The sequence below is a fragment of the Grus americana genome, chromosome 2 (assembly GCF_028858705.1).
Source record: "Grus americana isolate bGruAme1 chromosome 2, bGruAme1.mat, whole genome shotgun sequence".
In the NCBI taxonomy this organism is placed as follows: domain Eukaryota; kingdom Metazoa; phylum Chordata; class Aves; order Gruiformes; family Gruidae; genus Grus; species Grus americana.
In genome coordinates this window covers 112130089-112155639 of record NC_072853.1, presented here as the reverse complement: position 1 = coordinate 112155639, position 25551 = coordinate 112130089, and the positions used below count along the sequence as shown (strand labels likewise).

Sequence of the window (25551 nt, the reverse complement as noted above, 5' to 3'; positions counted from 1 at the left end):
ATTCATTTTTTCCATGAGGAATGACTTTGAGACAGGCAGTCTTAGCACTGCCATAAATCTGCGTGGGAATTAAAATTGGGGAAAAGAATAACAAAGGGAAGTTGCTATCCCCACCTTCCCTGCCTCAGCCCCACCTCTAGAGACAGAATTTACATTAACAAGGGGCTCCAACTACCACCGCAATCAGTGTTTGAGAAAGACAGGGTTTTAAATCCATTTAAGAAACACTGATTAAGCCCAGTAACCCTGCTCTCCTCAGTAAAGAAAAGGTACAACACACAAAGGGGAACTCCAGCATTTTTGTAATCTTCCCTAAAGCTTTTAAAGAGAAAAAAGTTTTTAAAAAGTTTTAAAAAACAAAAGCAAAGCCCCCACACTTTGTGAGCAGTGTTTAAACAGCGCTTAAGAAATCCCTAACACACACACAAAGAAAAGAAAACAAAAATTTCTGGTTTAGGGCTGTATGTTTTCCCTTTTATCTCCTGGAGGATAGAGGGCTGTGAGCTGAGCACGAGGCTGCTCTCTCGTTCTCAGTTGCTAAATGGTTGAGGAGCTCTCTGGTTGTGCAGAAGGGCCGCCAGCTCCATAGCATGTTTCATCTCAGCTGTTTGAAAAGCTGGTCCACTTGAAACACAACTATTATCCCCACCCACACTCTGCAGGAGAGCAAACTCCCCCTCAATGAGGTATTTATTCCACGTATATGGTAACTATTATTTCCAACATTTACAACATCAGTCATTTTAATTAGGAAAAAAATTATAACAACAAAAAAATCCTGCAATGCACATACACAGAGACACGCATATTTACATGTAGAAATGCAAAGCATTCAAGTTGTTTCTAATAACTGCAGCTCCTGGAGGGGACATGCTTTCCACACACAATTGACTTAAATGCTCTTTTTCTTTTCTTGCCATAAAAATATACAGATGTCCTTCAAAAAAATTATTTTCCCTTTTCCTGTGTTACAGGAAGCCTGCCCAAACTTTTAAATACAAAGTGGGTATAAATAGAAGCACAAATTAGGCATCTTAAAAAGTCTATATTTTCCAACCACAGGGAAACTAAGGAATTACTGTGAGCGTTTACATATCCAACTATGTTGAATTAAAACAGTATTTTCTATCCATATGCCCAGCAAAAGTGGCAAGAAACCAAAGGAGGGAAAGACAGCCTTGCTGGTTCTTCACCTGTTGTCACACCAGGACGAGGGTATGTTTATATTATTCAGCCTTCTTCATATGGACCACTATAAGTGTCAGCCTGAATACAGTCACCTCTTTGATGAAAGCATGTCTTACATATATAAGTGATACAACTACTATGAAAATTTCAGTAAGCCTGTCTGCTTTCCCATAAATCTAACTAGACATTTTTCTCTTTAGTTGTCCTTCTGTATCACATCTATTAAAGGTAAATAAAAGCATGATGTCTTTTTATATGACATTAATAGCTTGAGGGATTTTATAAATCAGTGAGTACAAATGTACAACTCGCTACAGCAGCGGTGAAGCAGGTCTGCCCATCTGATGTTTTCTGACTTAGACTTCTGCTTTAAGATCATGTTGCTCATTTAAAATTAACTCATCTCCTGTTTCTTTACTGTTACATGCTGAATAACTTCTACTGTTCTCTCAACTTCTGACATCAATGTTTTTCTAGTAGCCCACACATCCTAACTACCTAGCACTATCAGTCACAATACAGACATAGTGGCTTCGTTAAATCTTGAGAACTCTCGGCAAAAGGTGAATTCAATAAAATAAAATAAAATAAAATAAAATAAAATAAAATAAAATAAAATAAAATAAAAATAAATGCAAACCACTCAGACTCGTTCTGACCGGCCAGCCCTTGTTCTTCAGTAGCATCAATACCACATTGAACTAGGTTTAAGGGGTGAGCTGGCAGCTGGTTAGATGGTCAAAATGGCAATCATCACTGCTAAATTCAGCATAAGGTTAGTTGTTTGTTTGGGGGGTTCTTTTTGTCACACATTTTGTCTCTCCCCAGTTGTACTGCCTACAAATAGAGAAGCTATTTTGCTTCCCCAATGAGATTTATTTATTTTTAAGTGAGATTTGGGGGTCGCATTAACAAACCGTAAGCTACAAATGGTGTCTCCAACCCGCGAGCTAGTGTTTCTACGCACTGCTGCTCGTGAGTGGCCGTTTGCTCTGCACATTGACACCGCTCTGGCAGGCGGGTCTGTGGCTGGTGTGCTGCGGCACATCCTCCTCAGCAGAAGGATGAGTAACTCCCCCAGAGGGTTTGAGCAGAGCTGCGCGAGAGAGGAGGAGGAGGAGGAGGGTGTACAGAAATCGACTGCCTACACTGGAAGAAAGCCCAAAAGCTTAACTGCAAACTTTTCCCCTAAATACTGATATAAACTATAAAGACAACAAGTGTTCACTTTCTCATAATACCTCCATCCTTATTAACAATCAGGCTCTTTTTTTTTTTTTAAAAAAGGAGGGTTGTGAGACTTAAGGTTGTGCGAGACATACTTTGATCTGCACCCTGATGAGTGAACATTCCCCTTTGCTGCTAGCCCAACTAATGAAGGGATAAAATTAGCTTTTATCCCTGGCACTTTCTTTAGCAAAAAAACATGCACTAATCAGCTGTCCTCACTAATCAGTCGTCTGGCTAATGACCTTTTGCCTTAAAACACTAAAATTTCTGAATGATGGGGAAAAAAAAACCCAACGCAGACTGGCCCCTCTTTGTGGGTCTTAAGCCTATCATCTGGAACTAGAGACTGGAAGGTTAAATGGCAAATCTGTATCCTGACTGGGTGATAAATCTATAATCAAAAGGCACAAGCCTTGACACCTCAAGATGTACTTCATTACTACACAACTAAATGATTTTTTTTCCCCCTCTCTTTTTTTGTAAACTAAAAGCAGATGAAAAAAATTGCTTAACTCCCTCATATTTTGCCTGTGGAGAAATCCATTCCACATCTGTGTTCAAGTGTCAGTTAATTTCTTACTTTTTTTATTAATGCCTGAGCAGGAATTCAGAAGTTGAAACCATTTGCCTTTTCTTCCCTCCCCCCCCGCCCCCCAAATTCAGGCAACTGTAGCTGGGGAAGAAAATTGCAAAACCACTCCATGAGCCCGCATACTCAAATACATACACGAATCCCTAAAAAACCCTCCAAAACAAAAATCCCCAAAACACAGCAATAAATCTTTCAATCCCACACCCCCCAAATTCTCATTGTACGAGGCACGGTCCTTCCTCTTAATACCATACTTTAACATTGTTTTAAAAGAGGGATTTTAAGGCCTGTTTCATTTTCCTTCTGTGCCTTCTTTAATGAGGCTTTTTCTCTTCATGCATTAAGGAGGTGGAGCAAATGCAGCCCTGGATGGCTGAGGAGGATTAGCAACAGATGAGATGTCCTGTGGAAGTTGCTTTGCAGAGGCCTGTGATAATTTCAAGCTGCAGTGCAACTGCACCCTGGTTTTTAACTTCAGAAAGAAAGATCGTATTTACCTTAACCCTCCCTCAGACAAAGCAGCTCTCCCTGGGGATGCCGCAAGGTGACAAATAAAATTACATTAAATTTGACAGCCTTCCAACTTTGCATCCCCAAACAAACCAGCGATCGATACTCACGGTAATGAGGGTCCATGTAACCATTTCGGGGGTCCATGGTAAAGAGCGTCCCACGGTAAGGTACGGAAGGTTCAGGAAGGTGCGATATAGATCCATGGATCTCCTTCTTGATTAATGAGGCCCTTTCCTCGCTCGACGTGGAAGGCTCTTCACTGATCTTGCCGAGGCCTTGCCCACCCTGCGGCTGCATTGTGATCGCGTTCCTTCTCTCTCTGTGATAGGTCTGCCCAGGACTTTCATCCTCTGCAAAAAAACGAGGGAGAAGAAAGAGAGAAGGGAAGGAGAAAGAAAGGGAGACACACACTTTTAGCCCATTTTATAGCAAATACAATAAAGAAAAGTTCTCACACACACACACGCACTCCTCCTCGCTACCCCCGCCTCACGGTGTAAGTTTGTGACAGTCGGTGCACGTGTGGCTATGAGAGATGGACTGGGGAAGCCCGCCCGCTCAGAGCGGGCAGCTGCTGAGCAGTAGATCATCGTCACCCATGCGCCGATGCTCCTACCAGCGGGGCTATCAATCGCGAGAGAACAGACACAGGCTTGCTGTTTTCTTGCCTCTGGGACAAGGAGTCTGGGAGTTTGGGCTGCCTGACGGAGAGGCAAAAAACAATTTGTCATGAAGAGGAGAAGATGAACCCCGCCGGCTGGGCCTAAATCAAACCCAGCCACCCACTGCTGCTCTGCAGCCGGGCTCTAGTCCCTGGAGGTTTGCTTATGTGAGAGGCCGGAGCCTTGCAGGAAGGTCATTAGCAAGCAGAAGCAAGGTGGGCAACAACAACAAAATGAGTAAAATTGCTCAAGATACAGCACCAGCAGCATCAGGCAGGCGCAAGCGAGGCCACCTGCTCTAAGTGTCACCACAAGGATGCATGTGGAGGGCAGTGGAGCGTGGTGCTCCCCCCTCCTTTTTCCCTACATCCACACATACAAATCCACAAATTCTTAATGACCAAGGAGAAAAAGGAAAAAAATAAAAAATTAGGAGGATCAAACCCAAGCCCTAGTCTGGAGTAAACCTCTAGGCCTGTGGACCAGGAGTTGAACCAACCCTCTGCTCCCACATGAATTTTAACCCCTGGGGACCACGTGGACCCTTCAAAAACCAGACCAAGGGGTTCTATTCTTCAAAAGCCAGATGCACATTCCCGGATACGTTTCATGCATGCCATGTGGTGGAGAAGTTTTGTTAACTACACAAGTCTCTACTGTAAATGCTCTCCTAAAGTTGCATTATTGCTTTAAAATACTGAGACTTTTCTATAAACAAGCTCGACCGCTGGCTGTAATCCTGGCCCATTCCCATGCTCCAGGTACAGCCTTGTTCAGTCAGCCACTCTGCACGTAAAGGCAAACATCAATACATCTTGAAGAAGTACTGATAAATATGCTTAGCTTCAAAAGTTGCTCAGTGGTTCTGTAAGTGCATGAGGAACTCCATATTATTAAACACCGGGCACAAAAAAGGTAATTAGAAAGGAAATGAAAACACCCCTAGGAAACAAAACTAAGGTACAACCCACACACAAGGAAGTATCATTGACAACAGTGCCAAGATTGCACTTCAGTGGTCAGAGATCTGAGGTCAGGGCTAAATGTTTACTTGTACCTTGCCCTGGTCTACTCATTCACACAGCAAAAGCACCAGTGAGCAATTCACCAGGACGCTGCTTTCACCAAGGCTGACATCAGCGTAACTCAACCTATTCGCCTTCATATGAATTAGATTAGAAACAGACTCCGTACATATAGATACCTGGAGCTGAATTTTGGCCATTATATCCCTAAACTAGCTACACCATTGCTTTGAACGCGATGCTCGCTAGGCTTCTCCCTCCCCCCTCTCCTCCCAAGTAGCAACAACAAGAAAACCCAGCAGCATAACCTATTGAGCACTTAATTATTTTTTCTATCTCCAAGTATTACAGCAACCGGAGTCTGCTGACTTATCAGCATCTTCCAGGGACTGAATTCTTTTTACAGCCAGCAGTAATTCTCCATACAGAGCATTTCCAGGGTTGGGTCTGAGGAGAAAGAGTTAATGGAAATGGACAACAACACTGCAGAGTTTAAACCCTTTGCCCTTTTCTACTTTTTATTAATATGCACAGGCACCGGTCCCTGCTCTGGATTAGCAGGGTTTAAGGTTTCAACTTTTTACACTGAAGCTGGTTTTAGTTAGAGAACTGCAAAAGGGAGTCTAAAACTTTAAAACTTATATGAGGTTTTTAGAAGGCTGCTTGTATAACTAAAAAATAAAAAATAAATCAACCCAAAGTCATATTTTCCATCAGGTTCCTCTCTATCTGGAGTCTTTTATGTTAAACTTCAACCTAGAGTGAACTTTCACTGATGAGATGTAAACTCTTGTAAAAATAGGGGATTACACTCCATTTGAAATCCTGAGAGACCCTTAAGCAGAGCAAGCTAACCTGTGCTACCACAGCACAGAAAGAAGCAAGCTGGAGTGATTTGTGGGGCTGTATAATCAATCCAAGGATCAGATAGGATTTCAGTTGTTTTACTCTTCCATATAAAGATAATATTTGTTAAAACTGCCATCCTGGGATACAACAAGAAGCTGACGTCTGTCTGCAGGCTCCACTTTCATTCTTTCCTTCTCAAAACATGCATGTGTCATGAATCAAGGTACTAGTGACTGCCGTGGAATAAGCTGATTTTCCAAACTGCTGAATGAAATTCAAAACCTACTTTCAGTAACTTTGAAACTAAAGGAAAAATGTGTTTTGTTTTAATAAGCTTTCCCTTTTTTTTATTCCTCAACGAAAAAAAAAGGAAACAAAAAAAAAAGCAGTATTTTTCCCTCTGAATCAAACCATCTCTCTCCCCATTATGAAATTACTGTCCCATGCTGTTAGAAGTCAAACATTTCTGTATGCTGTCTGCCATGTAAAAATTCCCCTAGAAGTATTTTTTTTAAGTAAACATGACAGCATTTTTGCAATAATAAGGAACATTCAACAGCCAAACATCTTGCTAAGCATTTACTTCACACTCCGCACCACTGAGCTGCTTTTGATAGGGAGGCAGATGGGAAGCTTGACAGGACCCGAGCTCCAGGACACGAACAGGCAAGAGGTTTGCAGGAGCTCCCCGGGCACCGAGCGGGGAAACTCCTCTTGCAGTAAGTAATGCTGCCGACTCACAACGGCAGGCGAGCCACTCCAGCGCGCCAGAAGGCGAAAGCTGTCTAATCTTGTTCTGTTTCAGCTGAATCGTTCAATAAAGTTTTAAGAGTAAGTGCGGGCAAGCCGTGCCAGGCCAAATTATTGACGGAAACATACTGCCCACCATGGCAACAAGTGGGGCTCTATAGCAAAAATGTAAGCAAACAGCCCACTTCTCCGGCAGCATCTGCCAAAGGGGTTTACAGCCAAATGCACGACAACTGTTACTGCTCTGCTCACGTTTTAGAAGTGACCAGCTTAAGGGTCAAAAGAAACATCCGATTTACTAAAATCTTGCAGAGACACCAATGCCAAAGTCAAAAGGACTGATTCTCCCTCAACTCCATCTGCTTCCCGCTGGTGGGACCCCACTGAGTCCAGCACAGTTCAATGGGCCTTTTGCAGGTGTAGGAGAGGGGTTAAAGAAGAAAAAAAAAAAGAAAAAAAGGAAGAGTAATCAGGCCCCAAAAGCAGTCTGCATAAGCTTCTCTTTCTTCATGTATGCCCTACTCTGTTTTAGCAAGCCAGTAGCCAGAGACACATAAGTGCCCAGCCTGGAATGATCACATTAATCTAAGGTTCTCCCATCCACTGAGAAACATCTGATTTACTCCTGCTATTCTGATCAGAAGCATTTTTTATTAAAAGCATTGAGCACCAAGGAACACGTCATTTAATCAACAAGCTTGCCTAAACAAATGCCTAAGCAAATGTACTTTTAATTGTTCAGCTAATTTGCCCCCAAAAAATAAGAATCGGGACAACAAAACCTAATGCAAAAATCCATTAAACTTTCTCTCCCTCTTGAACTTTTTTTGCTCTTTTTTTTGTTGTAGACCGAGACACAAAGTAGAAGCTTTTTTATTTTAAACCTCTTGAAGTCAGCAACAAAAATAAAAAGTTGAAATCTAGTGATACACCACTCTAAAAATCTATCTCAACACACTTCAGAGAGACCCCCGCTTAAACGAGACACCACCAGCCCATAAATCTGTTTATGTATTAAGTTTCATCACAGCATTTCTGCATGCAACTTGTGGAGAGAGTTACTGTCTCACGAGCAATCTGCCAACGCACTTTGGCCGGGTAAGAGAAGAGACAGGGTACTTACAACTCAGTCCAAGAGACCCTGGCTGATGCTCCCTCCAAGCTCTTCTCTTGACCAAAAAAATCTGGCTACCGGGACGTGGGCATTCCTCCCTCTTTTCCTCTCTCTCCCTTTCCCCCCCACTCCCCATCTCCCTCCCTCTCTCTCAGAGGCAGTGCTTCTCCCATTAGAGGAATTAAAAGTGGTTGGTGCCATGCTAAATTTAACAAGCTCATTAGTATTCTTCCTGTGTGCTTCCTAGTGAACTCTCCCTATTCAAGCAGCTCTCTCTAGCTGAGGGGTCAGGCGGCTAATCATTAAATCAAACTAATGTCACCCTATCACAATCGGCCTAAGAGAAGGAGGGTTTATTATTTCAGTTTATGCTAAATAAACGGTTTTACAAATGGTCTCCAAGCAAGGTCAACAGCAGCTTCAATTACAAGACAAACTTAACAAGAGTTGCTATAAACCAAGTGCTCCATATTGACCTAAGCACAAGCTCGGCTCTGCATATTGCCACTAGCAGGATTGTACAGGAATGCATATTGTAAAATAAAGGAAAGGGTAATCTTTTCTTTGCCAGAATTTGTGACTGCACAGAGACTGCTCATTCACCTCTCCCCAACCAGCTTGCTGCTCAGCTCAATTCACCCCACACAAAGGCTGAAGACCAGACCTCAATGGACCGAGTGAAACATGTTCAAAACTAGGCTCTCTATTGTGACTGAATTTCTTAACATCTTTTCAAAAAGCGGAGAATGCCTTGAGGCTAAAGGAAGAAACAGGCTAATGGTGAATTGGGAATACTGAGCAAATTTCAGAGCCCTTTCCTCCTAGCTTTTGAGGTTGAAAGCAAGCTCTTTCCTTTCAAGTTTCAAAGTCCTTTTTCCTCCCGCAGTGTCACAGAAGGATTTGAAAAGAAGGTAATTGTGCTCACAGTCCCCCTGATCAGAGCTTACGTCCTATTTCTGGTATTTCGGAATACTTCTTGCAATAATGGTGCATATAGCTCAATCCCTTAACCGTCCTGCACTCTGCAATTGCTCATTAAATGAACAATTGCTGGTATAAAATGCCTTTTATGTTCAAGGTCTGGATATAAGATAAGCATTCTAGTACTCTAAATTTGGTTTACTAAGGAAACTCTCCATCATTAAATTACAAAACTGAAGTCAGAATATCAGTCTTTCCCAGAAAAGTAGCATTTTAGGTTGCTGTGAGCCAGAAGGAAGGGGCGAGGGGATGTAAAAAAGATTGACTACTTAGATTCTTAATAGAATAGACACCTAAGTAAGAAAGCAATTTCCCTCACATTTCAGAAGGTTTAAGTTTTGAGACTTGATATTTTCTTCCTTGAAATGATGCAACAGAGCAATTGCCAGGCTCATTAGGACATGTGTATCTGTGCCTTCTCGCATACACATGCTGATCACTACCCTCTGGCCACCTTAAGAGCAAAGCAGAAGAAAATACATCTGTAGGATTGTGCCTGCCATTGAAAACAGCGCGTGTTGTAACCAAAGTTTTGTGTTGGGTGGGTACAGTAGTTTAAATTGGGCACTCGTGGTCCCAAGTTTGTTGTTTTCCTGCATTTGGAGCAACTGCACATGAAATACGCGCTCTGGAAACACTAACACAGATATGAAGCACAATGCTTGTAGTTGGTTTTAAAAATAGACTCCAACCATACGAGAGGCTACAAAATCTGTTATCTAACAAGTACGGTACTCACTTTATTTGCAATGCTTAAGCATACCTTATACAAGACTTCTGTGCTTATAAATAGCATACATTATCTGAGCTCACCACTGAAAACGTATAGATTTATATTCCCATTTGTAATAGATTTTCAGCTTAGTTATTTTCCCATTACCATATGTATAGTATTTTCCACGAACTGATTTGTGACCTTTGGAATATGGATACACAGCTCTTTTCTCCATTTGTTTGTTTTGACAAATCTGTTATATTCTTTTGTTTGTCACCTTTAACTTTCACTGGAAGAAAAAGGATTTATCAATGAGGCAGAAAGTGGACCCAATCCCAACAATACCTATGTAATACTCCAACTCCCCAATTATTTTCCACAAATGAGATGTACGTTCATTTCCACTGCACCTACAGCACAATTCAATTCAGTCCTTTTTTTCTGGAAGCACAGAGGAAGCCAGAACACAGTGCATCAATACAGTTTCTAGGACATTCAAAACAGAGCCCAATCCTGTGCTCCTCTGGGTTAATGGCAGGGCTCCCACCGACCTGGAGGAGACAAAACCGGGCCTGCACAGAGCTCACGCTGCTCCAACGCTAAGTCAGCCACGCATTGCTATCAGCAGAACATGGCTCACAGCTTTTTCCAGCTGTGCATGTTACTTTTCCCCAAGACTGCCAGGGAACCTGCTAATGCTATGAAGCAGCTTAAAATTCAGGTAAACTTTTTCAGACATCTAGATCAGAGCGCCTTGTTAGCAGCAGTGTCTTTATCTCAATTTCATGATTATCCAGATGAATATAAAATGCTTGGTGCCTCCCTAACTGCTCCCAACTAAAACGAAGCAGCCTATGTTAAACAGACAAATATGAAATTATGTCAAATAAAACCACCTTTAGAGTTTCGTACAAGCAAAAATCTACCAGATTTAACTGGGAGTCTGCATCTACAAACCCCAACATCAGACCTATACAGAGATGCTAAAAATCTCTTTAAAAAAAAAAAAAAGTCCTACTTAGGGAACACAAGAGGTAGCTGTGTCAACAGCTACCTACACACAAAGGCACAGGATGCTGTGGAAACCTCCTTGTTGGTCCTCGGACTCTTGTTCTCAGAAAGCGGACAAGGAGGGCAGGAGGCTGGGCTGCCTTGCACCTGTTCATGCAGGACATGGCGGGGGCAAGGAATAAGATTGGGGTATATGCCTGAAGTTACTGACCTGACACTCGAGCCATCCCACTGACTTCAATGACTTTGGATCAAGCTGCGGAAGTTGCTTGCTGCGAACCAGATTCCCGCGGTATCCTGTTGGCCAAGCTTGCCTAGAGCTGCCCAGCTGAAGGGCCAACCAGCCGATATGTGAAGCCTGAGCCCCCGCAGTGCCCGGCCCCAGCCCCAGCCTGCGGGGCTGCGAGTCTCAGGGAACCTAACGGAGGCACTAATTCTCAGCAACTTGCAAGGTCAGACTCCAAATAAGTGGGAACCTCGCTTGTGAACTAGCCCTCTCCCGGCCTGTTTCCACACAGGCTTTAAAATAACAAAAACAAACAATTTAAATCAAAACAGCTGAAAACCATTTTCTCCCTTCCCAAGTTCAGGGCTACGTGTTTCTCCCATGGCAGACAGTGGATTATTGCAGTGATACTTAACACCGCTCATGAGCGCAGCCCCCAGCACTCTGGTTTAGGTGTTAGTGACGACATTGACTGCTGCAGGAGAAACACTAAACCCTGCACCCAGGTACTGAGCAGGTGGTGAGCTTTTAAGTTTACCTTCATGGGGCCTACAATTCCCAAATCCTGCTTGCTTTACTCACACCATAATCCTGGGGATTCAGTGAAACTACTCATGCAAGTAGAGCAAGAAGGATTCACGTCCAGCATCAGAAACGCTCCGGCCACTGGGTGAAAATGGTCTGTGCCTGGAAAATGTACTGAGATGTTTGTTAGCATGTGGAAATGCTGTATCATTAGCTTGATGACAAAGGGACTCTTCATAGTTAAAGTGCTTTGTAGTTCCACTGGACAAGAAAAAAACCCCAACGCCTTAATGCAAAAGACATATGAAGGTAGAGTTAATTGACAAAATTAAAACATAGCATGTGGTTTCTCCTTTTATATTTGCAGAACTAGAAGGCAGGCAAAAACATCTCCCTTTCTTGGTATAGTAAATTTTATGGTTTGATTTTGCTACTTCAGGATCAGGAAACTTGCACGAGAGAAAAAATATCTCTTGCAAAAACAATCTTACTTTTTCATTTCCCCTTTTAAAAAGTGTTCCACCTTACAAAATTCATCAAAGACTGCATGTTACTGCGCAACAGCCCCAGTAAACGAGAACATTTGCTCCAAGTCTGCTGATCAGGGCTAAAACTCAAGCTTTGCACTTTCAGAATGTCTCCCGGATTATTGCTCTTCAACATCTAGCCTCTTCAGAGAGCCAGGAGACTCAAATATAACTTAGAGAAAGATGACTGCGGACCTCAGGATCTGACTGTTGGCAACCATTTCTCAGAAGGGAAATGCTCCTCAGTCTTTTGCAAGAAAGACACTCAAAAGGATCCTGATTTGAAAACATTATGAAGTTCCTTCCATTAGCCAGTTATTAGACTGTTAGTCACTGCTTACTTTGAGCGGGCTAATTAGTTACATCAAAGGCGCTACAATAAACTCCCAGGAGGATTTTAGGGGGGAAAAATGTATTTCTCAACCATCTAATAGCGCATTTATGCCTATCTGAGGGTAACTGCCTCATTTCGCTCAGACACTGGGGGACATATTCTGTGGTGCTGTCACTTTCTACCAAGCCAGCAGCAACACTGGGCCTTAAAGCTGTTTTACAAAGCTGTTTGTAGCCTGATATAAATTTGATTAGCCAGGCTTAGAAGCCACAAAAGAGTCAAACAGGAGTTATAAACCCTTTGGTGCACCATTTCCCTTTGTAACATCTACAGCCCAGACACCTTGGCCTTGACAGAATAAAAAAAGTTACTTTAATTAGTGTCGCATGCAGAGTTGATATGTCTTCCCTTTTTCCTTCGGTGGGTTCAGACTGCTAAATGCAATCATTACCCAATAGCTAAAAGTGGTTTGCAACAACCCAGAGCTATGGCAACCCTTCAGTTTATGACAGATATCACCTATTCCATTGCAAAATTTATTTATTGCTGCATCCTTTTGCACAGTTGCAGTAAGCATCAGTGTTTCCATTATATCCCTGTACTTCTGGCCTCTGAAGCGTAGCAGCCGTTTAAAAATATGTTATGGGTTACTCTGCCCTGATTTACAGTAGTCAATCTCAATTGCAAACAATGATTTTATCAAGGTCTCAGGGCAAAATCTGAATGCCATTAATTTTTGTGTGTAGATATGTATACACATGTATGGTCATATGCACTCACAAATTCAGCTCCACCTTACGTTCCATAAAATCCATCCAATTGCAGATGAGGCTCTGCATGATACATGGATGTCTGCACATAAGTGTCCACACATGCTTGCTGGATACCTTAACACAGAAATGAGACTTTTCACATTCCTCATCGGTAGCCTAAATAATTCAGGAGAAGAATGCTGCAAAAGAAGTGCAAGCCTTACAGCGAAGGATGTTTTCAAGCAGAGAAAAAAATGTCCCCAGAAGACTCTCGAGTCCTGTACACCAAATGATTTGATGCTTTGAATGATCTTCTGGACATTAGTGCATTAAAAACTGCAGAGCTACTAACCCACAGATATCGTCAAATGTTCCTTTTATCAACACTGCTTCTCCTCAAGAATTTGGTATTCCAAGAACCCCAAACCTGACACCACCTCTTTACCTGTCAAGTAGATGCACTAAGTGTTAAAGTTCAGAGCCTGTCTTCCCTGCCTGGAGACACATCCTTAGAAAAGAAAAAAATCTCTCCTTAGGTCTTTAGAAGTGCCTGACGTTCCCAAAGGCCAACCTGTTTTTCCCCCCTCCGCTCACTTTCTTTTCAGTTTTCTCCACTAAGGAGGATGCACGAGCTCTGGCAGAGATGCGCGCTGCCATACTACCTCGCATAGTTACCGTCTTCGCATTCCAGTCATCAAAAATACTACTGCCAGCCACAAGCGAGCATCAGGCTGGCTCCAAGGACAGGTACATGTGAGTGGGCAGAGAGGGATAGAGAGTGGAGAGCCTGGAAGGAAAGGAAGGAGCTAATTCTTCATACCACCATCTTCGCTCCCCTCACCTAGGGGAACGAATACTGTTAAAAAGCTTTGGTGAGAAGGCTTGTGACACATGGAGTTGGAGAATTAAGCTAACTGACTACAGCCCGCTAGCCTCCAGGGTGGCCTTCCCAGGATGGTGGGTTCTTCCTTGCCAGTGCCTCTCTCTTCCCTTCTTCACTCCCTTCACACTTCTGGCTAGGTCCACCAGCCTTGCCCGCTACATTTGAAAACAAGCCAGAAAGCGTGAGACACACCAGGTTTTTCCGGCTTCTCCATCCAACCCCACAGCAGGAGGAACCGCACGCCAAGCAGATATTTTATGGATTAAAACAAGTTAATGCTTAATGTTTTCTGTTGCGTTCTAGAGATGAGCGAAACTGGTTTTGAGACTTCACTTTTTTGACTACTTCTGCATTTGTCTTTCTAATGCTGTGTAACAGATTTTAAAAGACACTGGACTATTGCCGCAAGCTTTTAACAATCCAACTGCATGCAGGTATTTAAGTGCTTATAAGTGTCTTAAGCAATATTATATATTTCCATTTATCATTACGCAATGGACACCTGAGATCAGAAAGACAGCCAAGTTTTAGAAAAACACTCATATGCTCAGAAAGCATCATAACTATTTTATTAAAACAGCACCCTCTCTTCCTACTACACTAGCCATGGCAGCTCAAAAAGAGCATTCTTAACTTGTTAATCATGTTTTGGTGACTTCATCCATGCACAATTTGGCAAAAGGAGATTTCAATGTTTCCTTATTATTTTTGCCAACCTATATTGTCAGGCAACATTCATTTCATAGAAAAATAAACTAAGTTTCATCCTCCAAAAAGTTAAGTAAGCATGATTTGTATGGAAAGGAGGTTTGGGGAAGGAAAAGGGAACCACCTGGAAAGTTCACTTGGCTATATACAAACAAGCAAAATAAAAAAATAAATATATCGCTGCACACTGCCCAGGAGTATAATCACTTCTGTGTGCTGAGAAAGAATGCAAAACTGTAGCCAGTAAAAAAGGATCCATTCCAATCCAGAAAGTATTCCAACAACAAAAAGAGAATTACCAAATTTTACTGAAAGGAGCCTATTTTTAAAAAACAAAATAGGACTGCCTCTTAAATGTACCACTAAGAATTCTAACTATTTCTAAACGTGCCACAGCTTTTTCCCCATCATGGCAGAAGCAAAACTAAAAACCTTTTTCCTCCATTTCTGTTAGTAAGTTTTGTATGATAAAAAGGTGCAGCACTGTTGCATTGAACTAAAGTGAGGCAAAAAATCAAAACTAATGTCAGAAAGGGTCCTTCCTCTGGAAAAAAAACAAAGAAAAAGAAACAGAACATTTTTTAAAGGAAATGCAACCTCCGCAAGCATTTCACACGCAACTGTCATGAGGGACTGAACCTCCAAGTTCTTGCACAAGTTAAATTGTTATGGGAGAATTCACAGTGGATTCTAGACTTGAAGATCTTTCTGCTCCTCAAATCTCACCCTGGTTTTCCATAAGCCACTTCTCACAACTTCGTCTTCTTCACTCACCAAATGGGTAATACACTGATAACTGATTTAATAAGAGAAAAAGTATTTTTATATAGCAAATAAGCGCAGTAATGATGGAAGAATTCAAGGTCCATTTGATTTATTTGCAGAAACATCCAGTTAGATCTGAAAGCAGAATATGCTGAACAGTCAGCCCAAAGCTGCCCTACAAGTCACCTTGTATATTAAATGTTCCAATTCTGCAAAATGCAGTGTGCCTCCCATTTCTGTTATGTAAAATGGCTGTCCACAACTTGCACAACTTGTCCACAAATACATAACTATTGACTAATAACTATTTACCACGGCCCTCCGCAGGGAAGGAAAAAAAAAATCATAAAACCAGCAGAAAACAAACAAATCAACCTTTAAAGTGTTAGTGCCCTGAATTCATGATGCCTATCCCATCCAGCCCTCCTGCCTACTGTATCATTAGCAGAGAAATCTCACCCAAAACATGCCACTTCCCCCTCTTCATATCTATACTACCTTAAGTTCTGAATGATGGCTTTTAATAATCTTCCTGAAAAAAACAAATAGCAGCAGTGGACTTGATTTACCAGTGTCCTCTACATACTGCTAAATATTTGAAGAAGCTTTTTTCCAAATAGTGGCCATGTTCTTTCTTCCTCAGCACAGGATAGAAGGTCCATATTGCCAGCACCAACAACAATTCTTTTTTTTTCTTTATAGAGAAACCATAGACTTTTGGAGCTATAGTACTGCCAAACCTTTCAGATTAAGAATAATAATTTTATGCTAATCTCATTGTTTGGACCAGTTTTACCACAAGTCTTCTAAACGTGAAAAATAGCAGAAGATAACCTGTAGCCTGAACACCTTAAGGTACCTTCTACCGTTATGCATGACAATGTTGCCAACTGTGCCACAGCCATTTGTTGTGTTAACATATCCTCCTTGGAGAGAATATGAGATTTAACACATTTGTCGTATAAAATTCAATTAGCCTTTTTAGATGCACCAGAATTGTAACATCAAAACTGGCTAGCTGTAAAGAAGAAATTCCCATTAGAAAATGCTGGTTTTTCATGCCAAAAAGACTGACAGTCCACAGCCTTCTCACAGCAGAATACATATTGGGCTTGCTTGTTGCAACTCCTTTCTAAAGACTAAAAAAAAAAAAATTCTTTTCCAGAGCAGTAAGGTTACCACTGTCAGCTGCACTGAACTACGTACTTCCCTCTCTTTCGGGTCTTATCTTCAAAAATCACGGAAACAAAGATGTAAACTTGGACATTAAAGAGTGTTAACATCAAAGTACATGCACTACTTTTGATATTAACCAAAGCCTTGAGCCAGCAATCTAACTGGCACAAATCAGGGGTGTCTATGTAATTTCAGAAACAGCTGAACCGAGCTCTCTGCTGTGGCCTGCATTTGCTCACCGACTTTTCAAAGCACAGTATCACTGTATGTTTTTAATATTAGCTGCCAATCAAGCAAGCAGCAGGAATCCAAATTCACTTCTTGGCATCTTCACAATTGATCTGTCCACATTTCTGAACACGTGAAGCCTTCTATTTGTTTCTTTTCTTTTAATACATTTTAAAAATTTTAACCTCTCCATCGAGAGCAACTCCCTTGCACTGGGGCAAACCATGGCCCACATCACATCACATCACGTCACTGCCCTTTGGTTTACATAAAGATTACTGTATACCTCAAGTTAAAGGGAAAAAAAGAATATACAAGTGCATAAAGAAATTATGTAAACAGATGCCAATAATACATGTGACACATGCCACTCTTATGTCTGAGTCTGAACATCCCAACAGAGCTTCAAATTCTCCCATCAAAAAAGTTAAGATAGAAAGAATATTCATTTTCTCCTAATCTTCACCATTTCCCAGGAAAGCATGGGTTTTCATCAGCATTCACACACACTCCCCCTTGCTCTTTGAGACAGTTCCAATGCCATCTTCATAACTTGGATTCAGATTTGTCAGGGCCTGAATTCAAAGGCATGACCTTGCAAAAGGGCTAGCTAACACACTCAAGCTAACGTGACTCCTGCAGAAAAGGCAGTGCAAAACATGCAGGTAGGTGGCTGGACAACACTTTGATTTTTAACTTTCCCTTACGCTTTAACTTACCAGCTTAGTTCATACTGAAGTCTACTCAGACTCCCAGAACATGTTACCTCATGTCATACAACTTTAGCCAGGACAACACATTAGGGCTTCAACTAGTGTAGCTTATGTACCTCAAGTTACAAGTATAAACGTCAGGGTAAACGAGAAGAAAGAAGACACACTCAAATCTGGATTCCTAGCATTTTTGATACCCTATTAATGTTTTATATTAATAGGGCAAAACCCAGGCTGCATGCTGTGATGCAGTAGTAAAACACTGAGCACCACACTGTATTACATAACTGTACTCAGAGGGACTGCTCTCCTCCTATGCCACATACTACTTTTGCCTCATTTCTGAAGGAAACAAGGCTAAATAATAACTATCAAAGGAAGGCAGAAAGGAGTTTGGTATCTATTCTCCATAGCTTTAAAACCCACTAATCAGATTAAGCCATTTTTGTCTGAGGCAGGGGTTTCCATACTAGTTCTCACCAAAAAGAACAGCCAGGTAGAGGAGAGGCTGGTGCCTCTCTAACACCAAGGTTGCAGAGTGATTTCTCTTTATCATACAGGAAAGTATTTAAGGACCAAGGTGCAATAAGCATCCCACCAGAAAAAAAAAAAAATTGATCAGAGCCAGCATCTTATTAGACACCAGAGAATCAAGACAGAAAGCCATGCCCTAGAGGAAATTTGCAGGATGGTCCATTCCTACTGCAAGCAGCTTTGTGTTTCGAGCAGAGCTGCCAATTAGGGATGTGACTCAGAGGAATTTTTCAGGAAAAATCTTACAACTTAGAGCACCAGAATGCAGCAGATTCACATGTGGTTCAGTGCATTACAGCAGTAACTGGATGATTAAGATGTCCATAGTGTTTGCAAGTTGAGTATTCTTCTGAGGACCAGGCAGTTGTCTTACACAGTCCCCCTCAACCACTGAGGAAGATAATACACAGGAATGCTTTCATATACCCAACGGGCTTGTCAGCCATTCACAAAACTATATGAAGACGGAGACCAACTGTAGAGTCTGTTTTGCCAAGCTGACCATAAAATCTGACACAAACTGGAAGTAAGGAAAACTATACATGCACAGTCTTAATGAAGGCGAGCAATTAAAAGCATGGCCCAGGAGCGATCATAGTCATCATCATAGAATAGGAGCATTGCTGTAGACATGCTAGACTTGTATATCAGAAGCTGGGTTTACTGGCAAAAGGGCCTTCTCCTCAACTCCTCCACAAGACAAGACCACTATTCACTTCAGTGGCAGTTACAAGCAGGAAACAATGGCAGGAGTGGGCCCAAAGGAAGCTGGGAACAAAATGCACCTTAAACCCATAAATACCTATGGCCCAGCAAGTTGTCTCATTACTGAGGAAAAGTCAGTAATTAAAATTTTAATGGAATGCCTAATGATTTAGAAACCTGCTCGCAACAGAACACAAGAGTGCCAACAATATGGCTGAATGGGGGGATAGAGAAAAATCAACCAGCGCTGCTTAATCACCTAAGATTCTGTCCTGCAGCTACTCATCTGAGGAGCACCAGGCAGGAAAGTCTCTTGCATGATTGCAACTACCTACTCTGTGGCAGTAGGTCATTAATTTATCCTCCCTCTTCCCAAATTGTAACATTTTACTTGTAAGGACTTGAGAGTAGGTATGCATTTTTGCCACAAGTGTAAAACAAAACTATCATATACTGTTTATGAAGCATTACACATTTATGCACACACAGAGCTATTAGAACATAAATAATACATACAACAAGGAAGAGGATAATTTGAATGTAACATCAAGCCCGCAAAAGAAAGCCATGGCAAAATTAAGGTTGTCTGTGCACCATCGGTTATGACCTCACATGCGTAACTACCATCTGCAACTACCATCTGCTTCAAGATGCATACAAAGTAACATGCTATTTTTGTTTTCCAGGACCCCAGCTTCATCCAATGCCCGGGGTGGACAGCGTGTGTTTAATGAGCAGCTTGTCACTACCTGGTTCTCCTCTTGGAGTTCAACGTGTGGCCCCTCTGCGCTACGTGGTGCGCTTCATTGAAGCCCAGCTCTCCAGATAGAATTATTAATTTCCTCCTGGGCTTTCTCTGGCGCTCATCACAATAATATCTGAGCGCTTCATGAATATTAACAAAATGTATTTTACAACAGTTCTGTGAGGTGAAGAGACGGTGTTATCCACTACCTACAGAGACTACTCATTTTGTATCCCTCGTTCTAGGTGCCCAGTTTAAAGAGCCTGAGAACCCAAGATTTTTGAGTATTTAGCATTAGAACTTCTTTATACAGTTTGCATTTTCAAGAGTTATCTATGACTGCATTTGTTAGCATGCATGAGTGCCTGCCTTTTGGAAAATCAGCTGCAACTCACATACCAAGAAAACAAGAAACACCATATATTGGTGATGTTGACTTGCCCCAAGTAATCAGAGTTCTAGGTGTGCTGTAATTAATGACACCACAAAAGCTTCTACATATTTGCACTTTTGTGGTTAATGTGTTTAAAAATGCGAGAGCTGAGACTGAAGATTTCCTTGCTTTCAGGATACTTATAAAAAGTCTCTCTCATGAGCAGATATTTTATTATCTAAAAAGTGATTTCAGTCTGTAACATCTCCTCCTATGGCAGCAGAGAGATACTCTGTCTTCTACTTGGTTATATATTTTAATGAAAATACAGGAATTTATATCACTGAGACCTCTACCCACCTCACTGTCAATGCAGCAAAAGTTGGCCAAATGGGTAAACAGGCTATTATAAGAGGAGTGGGGAGGGAGAGAAATATTACAGTCACTTGTCCTGTTTCTTCAGGCCACCACACTAGGAAGGGATAAATGCATGTGATCATACAAATAAAGACTGCATTATAATGCCCACGCACAGAGAATTCCATGTTGACATTCCTAATTTTGTGATATAAATAATATTCCTTGAATTTAATGACTTGCATGTAGCCTCATATAGTATAAAAAAGAAACAAAGAAAAAAGCAGAATAGAAAGGTCAATATGGCAGCAGCCATATGAAACGGGTGCTTTTGATTCAACCCACTGATTCCTTTGAAACTTCAAGCAAACAAAACACCTTATAAGCTTAGTGAGTTATCATCCCCCAAGACATCCAGGGCAGAAGATGATGGACAGCTTGTCAAGGGTTCCCAGACTGTTGCTGGTAACAGCAAATTTTGCGTGTTGAATCTCACCCCAGACTTTGAAGAGGAAGGTTGCTCTAGTGAGAACAAACTTGCTGCTTCTTCCACTGAAATGTACTTCCACTATTCCATCTTCAACCTTGTTATTTTTAAAATGCTGCATCCTTCCCGCAAGTATCTTTTCCTCCTCCTCCCTATGTGCTATAACAATCCTGCTCTCCACAAACCCCTCATCTCAGACCCATTCTCTTCAGCCAATGCATGTTAGCCATGAAATCTAAGCTCTTTGTCCTATTCCTTGTGGGAGGAATCTCCTTGCTCAGCTGTTCCCATCTTCTCTCTCAATCTGCCTTTTAATCTTCTATCATGCATGCCAGTGAGTGTGCCCCACTCCCAATGATCTCCCGTCTCTCCCCCCAGGTGCCCAGTCCAATCTCAGCACACTGAGCTTGGGCTCCTTTCTTCAGCTTCTTTTTATGGGATCTTTTCTCTCTTGCCCCTTTCTCCCTTCTGACACAACTCCCACTCTCCAACCCACATTCAATTAAGCAGAACCTTTCCCCCATCGTTCTCAGGATCAAACCCTGAACTACCACAGGAAAACAGAGGTGGGGGTGTCTTTCACATGATATTGTGAACAGTGGGGATCCTGTAGGATCTTCTTCAGTTTCCTCTCACTTTTCTTTTACATTGTTAGCATTGCCTTTTCTTTGATGCAGCTGGCTCATAATAGTGACAGATAAAAACCACAGACCTAAGGTCCACTTGCACACTTTGCAGGAGGAAGATAATAACCAAGCAGTAATTTTCCCTGTAACTTTCACAGTTGCGATTAAGTCTATGGAAGCTGAGAAATGCCAGTTGATACAATCAGAGCAATGAAGTCAGATCCATCTCATGTAACTCTAATGTAATCTAGTTGTCTAGGCTTCTTCTATAATTAGCTGAGAAAAGACACCTCCAGACAGTGATTCAGCCTATCTCAAAATGGAAGGACTCATCCTTTGGATGTACATCACTGACTATAGATCACCCAGATGATTAACGCCAGTTAGACATCTACCTTTGAGAGAGATAAAGGCAGGTGAGGTGAATCCACTTCCCAACTTTTAGAAATATGGGGAACGCAAAGTGGTTTTTCATAGTTTTCTGTAGAAGGTACTGTTATTGCCATCCAGTAATAATAATACATGCATCCAATCTTCAATTTACTTCTGCAACTGTTTGATCTGATTTAATCTTTCAGTAACATAAGCAGCCAAACTAAAGCTAACATTTAATTCTCTATTTTCGTTACAGCAACCAAATATTGCAGGGAATTTGAAGAGCAGTGAATAATTATCACTTTCAAATGATTCATATAATCTTTACCGGAAAAACTCGAGTCCCCGTGATACATGCAGTTGCTTGGGACAGACCAGATCACCGTCTCCCTGGCTAGATAAGGAAGCTAGGCCAAACAGTACCAAAACAGGAACAGCAACACTGAAACAGCAATCAAACAATATCACTCCTACAAGTGAATAAGATGCCTTCTTATCTTGATTGCTTATTTTAATCAAATATGATCTACTATGTTTTAATAAGGGGCTATCAGCTATAATCGCAAAGGTAAGATAACAGCCAAATCAATATAGCCATGTTTTTCTAAAGTCTAAGGAGAACACCCAACACTTTCAGCCTTATAACCAGTAAGACTATGATAGGCATTTTATAACATTGGTAGATGGCCCCATTCCCAAAAACATTTTCTGGATCAGATGTTTCACTTCAGAGACACCTCACCATTGACATGTGGGTGTCTGAGATGCAAAAGTACTGAGCGCTGACAAGACCATTTACACCAGTGAATCATTCAGAAACTTTCAGAGTCTCCTCAAGTTGGGCATCTGAAAGTCAAAGGCCTAAAACAATATGGACTATAGCATCACTAAGTTATTGCAGTCACAATTTACTGTTCTACACTGTCTTTAGCAAATGAATTTCAAAACCCTGTGTGTCCTAGGGAACAACTGGTATTAGTCTGAGCCTGCACAGAAGACTGGAGATGCAAGAGACCAAGATGTCCGTGAGTTTTGTGCAGCCAGTTAGTTCTCTGACACTTTCTCCATCTGCTTGCCTGTATTGTGGGTGTCAGTCTCTTCTCCCAAGTAACAAGCAATAGGACAAGAGGAAATGGTCTGAAGTTGCAGCACGGGAGGTTTAGATTTGATATTAGAAAAAAATTTCTTCACCAAAAGGTTTGTCAATCACTGGAACAGGCTGCCCAGGGAAGTGGTTGAGTCACTGTCCCTGGAGGTATTTGAAAGACATGTAAATGTGGTGCTTAGGGACATGGTTTAGTGGTTGGACTGGCAGTGTTAGGTTAATGGTTGGACTTGATGATCTTAAAGGTCTTTTCCAACCAAAACGATTCTATGATTCTATCTGTTTTGACTGTTTGTACTATAAACTCTCCACAGCAGGAACTGTCTGTTATCAGATATATATCAACAACTGAGCAAAGCGAAGCCTCTCAGAATGGGTCCTTCACAGACACCACAGAAATGTTTTCAGGCTGCACAATTTGAGTCGCTCAGAGGTCTACTGGAAAGTCTATATTTAAACATCAGTTACCCAATGTGTTACCTTTGCAAAAAATGGCATGCTGCCCATTAAGTGTAAACATGGTGAGGTCTCAATCATGGTTCAGTCTCACAAAGGAAGTGCAAGAAATTTTCCCTTTGTTGTCATGTTTAACTAGCATCACTAATGTTTAAACAAACTAATCTCTTGAATGCAAAACTCAGAATATTCACCCTCCCCTTCTGATTTTCATTTGAATGTGCCTTCCCTCACTGCTGCAGAGGTAGTTTGCCTGGACAGCAAAAGGTTGTAAACTTTTCAGTATTTCCCTCTACCTCCATCACTGCTACCTCCAACGACTGGGGAACATCACCAGAGATGGGGCTTGTCTGGTACCACTGGTCTCCTGACCACATGGAGAAGGAAAAGCACATGTACCCTATCTTGCTGAGAACACCTTTCTTTTTTTAAATCCAGGATCCAGTGAAGATTGATGAACTGTACAGTACAATTAATTGTCACTGTTCCCAGATGAGTTATTAAAGCTGTGGAGTAATTAAATCACATCTCGTCTTTCTTACACAGTCAGGACAATCGCCACATTAGAGAAACATGGGTAGAAATAAGAAGCAGGAAAAAACCTCTAAATTTCTTTACTTGCAGAGCTCACTTAAGATGGCTTTGAAACAGCCCATTGCTGGGAGACAAAATTGTGGAAGAACTGTTGTGAGTGAGTAAGTGTGGGTGTTTGTAAATAAGGCAAAGGGTAACCTTAGTAATTCATGAAAAATTCTCAAGCATTTGCGCATAGCTGGTATACATTTAGATTTCATCTTTTGAATTTTAACTTGCTTTGCCAAAATGTTTCATTTCAAACTTGGGGGAGGCTGTATTTACCATTGAGGGATAATAGGTTTTAAAACATTGTTACCATCTCCAAACAGCTAACAAATCTGGAGAGAAAATCAACCACAGAACAAAATTGGGACAAGGGAATTGTTAACAAAAAAAATACTTCTCCCTTCACCTCTACAAAGAGATCACAGAACAGTTCTTTACTCAAACCAGATTTTAGATGCTTCCTTCCGTGCACAGTACATATGGCTTGCATCTATTTTTTCTTTAAAACAGAGTTACATTTCTTCCTGTTAGTAAACATATCAAGGCTTCTATGAGCACTAACAACAAAATTTTTCCTGCTTTTAATGTAGATTGAACATGGGTATTTTAAATAGAAAGTCATTTCTCTGACCATATGCATAAATGGGATGGCTTCATAAGAGCTAGCAGGTAAAAATACAGCCACAAACCCATGAAAATTCATTCATTTTTACACAACCAGCATTTGAGGAACTCTGTCTCTAGCACAAAAGTACTTTGTCAAAAAGACTGAATTTAGTTTGACAAGAACACCTGTGTTACCTTTTCCCCCTCCAAGCTTACTTTCCCACCTTTCTCCTTATTCTACTTTTTTCTTTTATTCACCACCTCTTTCTTACTTGCCTTTTTTCCTTATCAAAAAGTCACTGCTGAGTAAAATATAAAATGCTAGCATGCGAGCAAATAATACCTTCCCACTGCCCTATCACCCCTTCCTCTGCCATCCTGAAGGCAAGAAGAGAAGTTGGTAGCGATCTTAAGCAAAGCTAAGAAATGAAATATCACAGGTTTTCACGCTTCACACTTCCAAAATAACAGGACACTGTCCACCTGCTCCGACAACTGGCTCTGAAGGATTTAATTTCCTTCCCAACCTCCTCAGCTTGGTTTCAAATACAATAGTGAATTTGACCACACATGTAAGCTGCTATGCAAAAGTGGTATGGAACATCCCTTTGGCCAGTTGGGGTCAGCTGTCCTGGCTGTGTCCCCTCCCAGCTTCTTGTGCACCCTCAGCCTCCTTGCTGGTGTAAAGATTGCCTAGCAACAACCGAAACATCAGTGTGTTATTAACTTTATTCTCATCCTAAATCCAAAACACAGCACTATACCCACTGCTAGGAAGAAAGTTAACTCTATCCCATCCGAAACCAGGATACAAGTCTATAAAGAGGCTGATGTTGAAATGCTCTACAAATAAACTACAAAAATTATGCACACAAGAAATCTATGCCACAGCAGTGGCATCCAGCGTTATCTTGGTGACAACTACATACAGTGCAACGAGTATGGAAACAGCCAAAACAACAACTACAAGCCAGTAATTTTGAACAAAAAGGTCTGATGTATCCACCCAACTCTGACAGACTAGTTATTTGATACTAATTGGGCTCTGCTAACAGCATGGCAAGAAGAGGCTGTACTGTGGGACTACAGACAGCAGTCGTTTATCTAATCTTAACGTAAACCTTTGTTATCGC

General features: G+C 41.4%; 1 protein-coding gene across 4 annotated transcripts in view; it reads right to left on the bottom strand.

Moving 5' to 3' along the window:
- The window catches only part of GLI3 (GLI family zinc finger 3), a 216120-nt gene that overhangs the window by 142826 nt on the left and 47743 nt on the right, over positions 1–25551 (bottom strand). For 3 of the 4 annotated variants that reach the window (XM_054814362.1, XM_054814364.1, XM_054814363.1), the window contains exon 3: positions 3631–3873. In XM_054814362.1, coding sequence (XP_054670337.1) covers positions 3631–3873 — 243 coding nt within the window. Of the gene's footprint in view, positions 1–3630; positions 3874–7932; positions 7991–25551 lie in introns of those variants that run through there. The other variant, XM_054814365.1, reaches the window with a different exon arrangement.